General features: G+C 46.1%; 1 protein-coding gene across 1 annotated transcript in view; it reads left to right on the top strand.

The window, feature by feature from the left end:
* Positions 1–1,391, top strand: part of LOC102007951 (cytochrome P450 3A9-like) — a 31,431-nt gene that overhangs the window by 8,440 nt on the left and 21,600 nt on the right. The window contains exon 7 of the mRNA XM_013509451.1: positions 732–778. Within this exon, the coding sequence (XP_013364905.1) occupies positions 732–778 (47 nt within the window). The remainder of the gene's footprint in view (positions 1–731; positions 779–1,391) is intronic.

The following is a 1,391-nucleotide window of genomic DNA, read 5'->3' as shown; positions in this document are numbered from 1 at the left end:
GTGGGCTTAGTCTGCATTCTCATGTTCTCTGAGTCCTTGTTCAGCAGCTGCTCTTCTGCTGGCTCTGGACCCCTCTGATTCTCAATAGCAGGAGCAAGATTGGCCTGTTGTATGGCATGCATTCCCAGGGGTTGTGCAATGTTTGAATGATTCACACACGTCCGTGGGTGGGCATCTGCAGTCAGTGCCTGGTGGGCCAACCATGTCACTGTTTCTCTGTGTCATGACAGATGTCAACTGAGCCGCAGCGGCCAGCCCAAGGGCCGGCGCACAACAGCGCTCGCCGCCACATGGCTCCCCATGCACCAGGGGCCCTCCCTAAAGGGGCCTGCGAGGCAGGAAGCTAGCCAGCCGGAAAACTGGCGCTCTCCACCCGTGGCTCCCCGTGCGCCGAAGCCCTCCTTCCGGGGGCCTACGAGACAGGGAGTGAGCTGCTGGTCCAAAGACTGGCGCTCCCTGCCCATGGCTCCCTGTGCGCCGGGGGCCCTCCCTCCAGGGGCCTGCGAGGCAGGAAGCTAGCCACCCAGAAGACCGAAGACCGGTGCTCCCCGCCCGTTGCTCCCTGTGTGCTGGAAGCCCTCCTTCCGGGGCCCTACAAGGCCCTAATTGGCCTTCTAATAGTGGGCAGCTTCTAGTAGAAGACATGATGCCCTGAGTAGGAAGATATGACTTCATAATGTGAAGGAGCCATGTTTATTTCAGCTGTTTTTTTGTCACCTTGTGTATTCTAGAAAGCAAAATACACAACTTAGGAAGAAGAAATACAATCCTAATAAAGGTATGAGTGTAAAGGTTGGGGAAATTTAGAGTAGAAAATACTTGGTACAGAGAGAAAAGAAGTGTTTGGGGAAGGAGAATGACACTGCGAAACCAGGAGCAAGTTAAACCTGGTAATAATAAACACACATACATTTACAAAATAACACAAATACAGTACAAGCAATACTGAATTTCACGTGACAGGAAATTAGCAATGGTTGTTGTATTACATATTGGTATCTTCAAATTGGTTACTCAGACAAATAATTACAGGCCTGTAAGATTGATCACATAATTAAACATTAACTGTTCCTTTCAATAACATATTAAAAATAAGTAGTACAGTCATCTTAGCTATCTTGTGTGTGTGTGTATATACATATATATATTCATATTTTCCCCTTTCTTTTCTCTTTTCTTTCATCCCAGTTGTTCTTTCCTCTTGAGCAGTCTCCTTCCCTTTCACAATATCTATTGTACATTTTAGATTCTGTTTAATCTTTCAGGTCCTTACACTGGATAGACAATACAGTGTTTACAAATGTGGATCCAATTTATTTCACTTATGAGTATGGTCTCTAGATGCATCCATTTACTTATAAAAGCCTCAAGTTTATCTTTCTTTTTTTTTT

The sequence above is a fragment of the Chinchilla lanigera genome, unplaced genomic scaffold (assembly GCF_000276665.1).
Source record: "Chinchilla lanigera isolate Chin_1 unplaced genomic scaffold, ChiLan1.0 scaffold00172, whole genome shotgun sequence".
Lineage (NCBI taxonomy): Eukaryota > Metazoa > Chordata > Mammalia > Rodentia > Chinchillidae > Chinchilla > Chinchilla lanigera.
The sequence above is the reverse complement of the archived record's forward strand: the minus strand, read 5'-3'. Positions and strand labels throughout refer to the sequence as shown.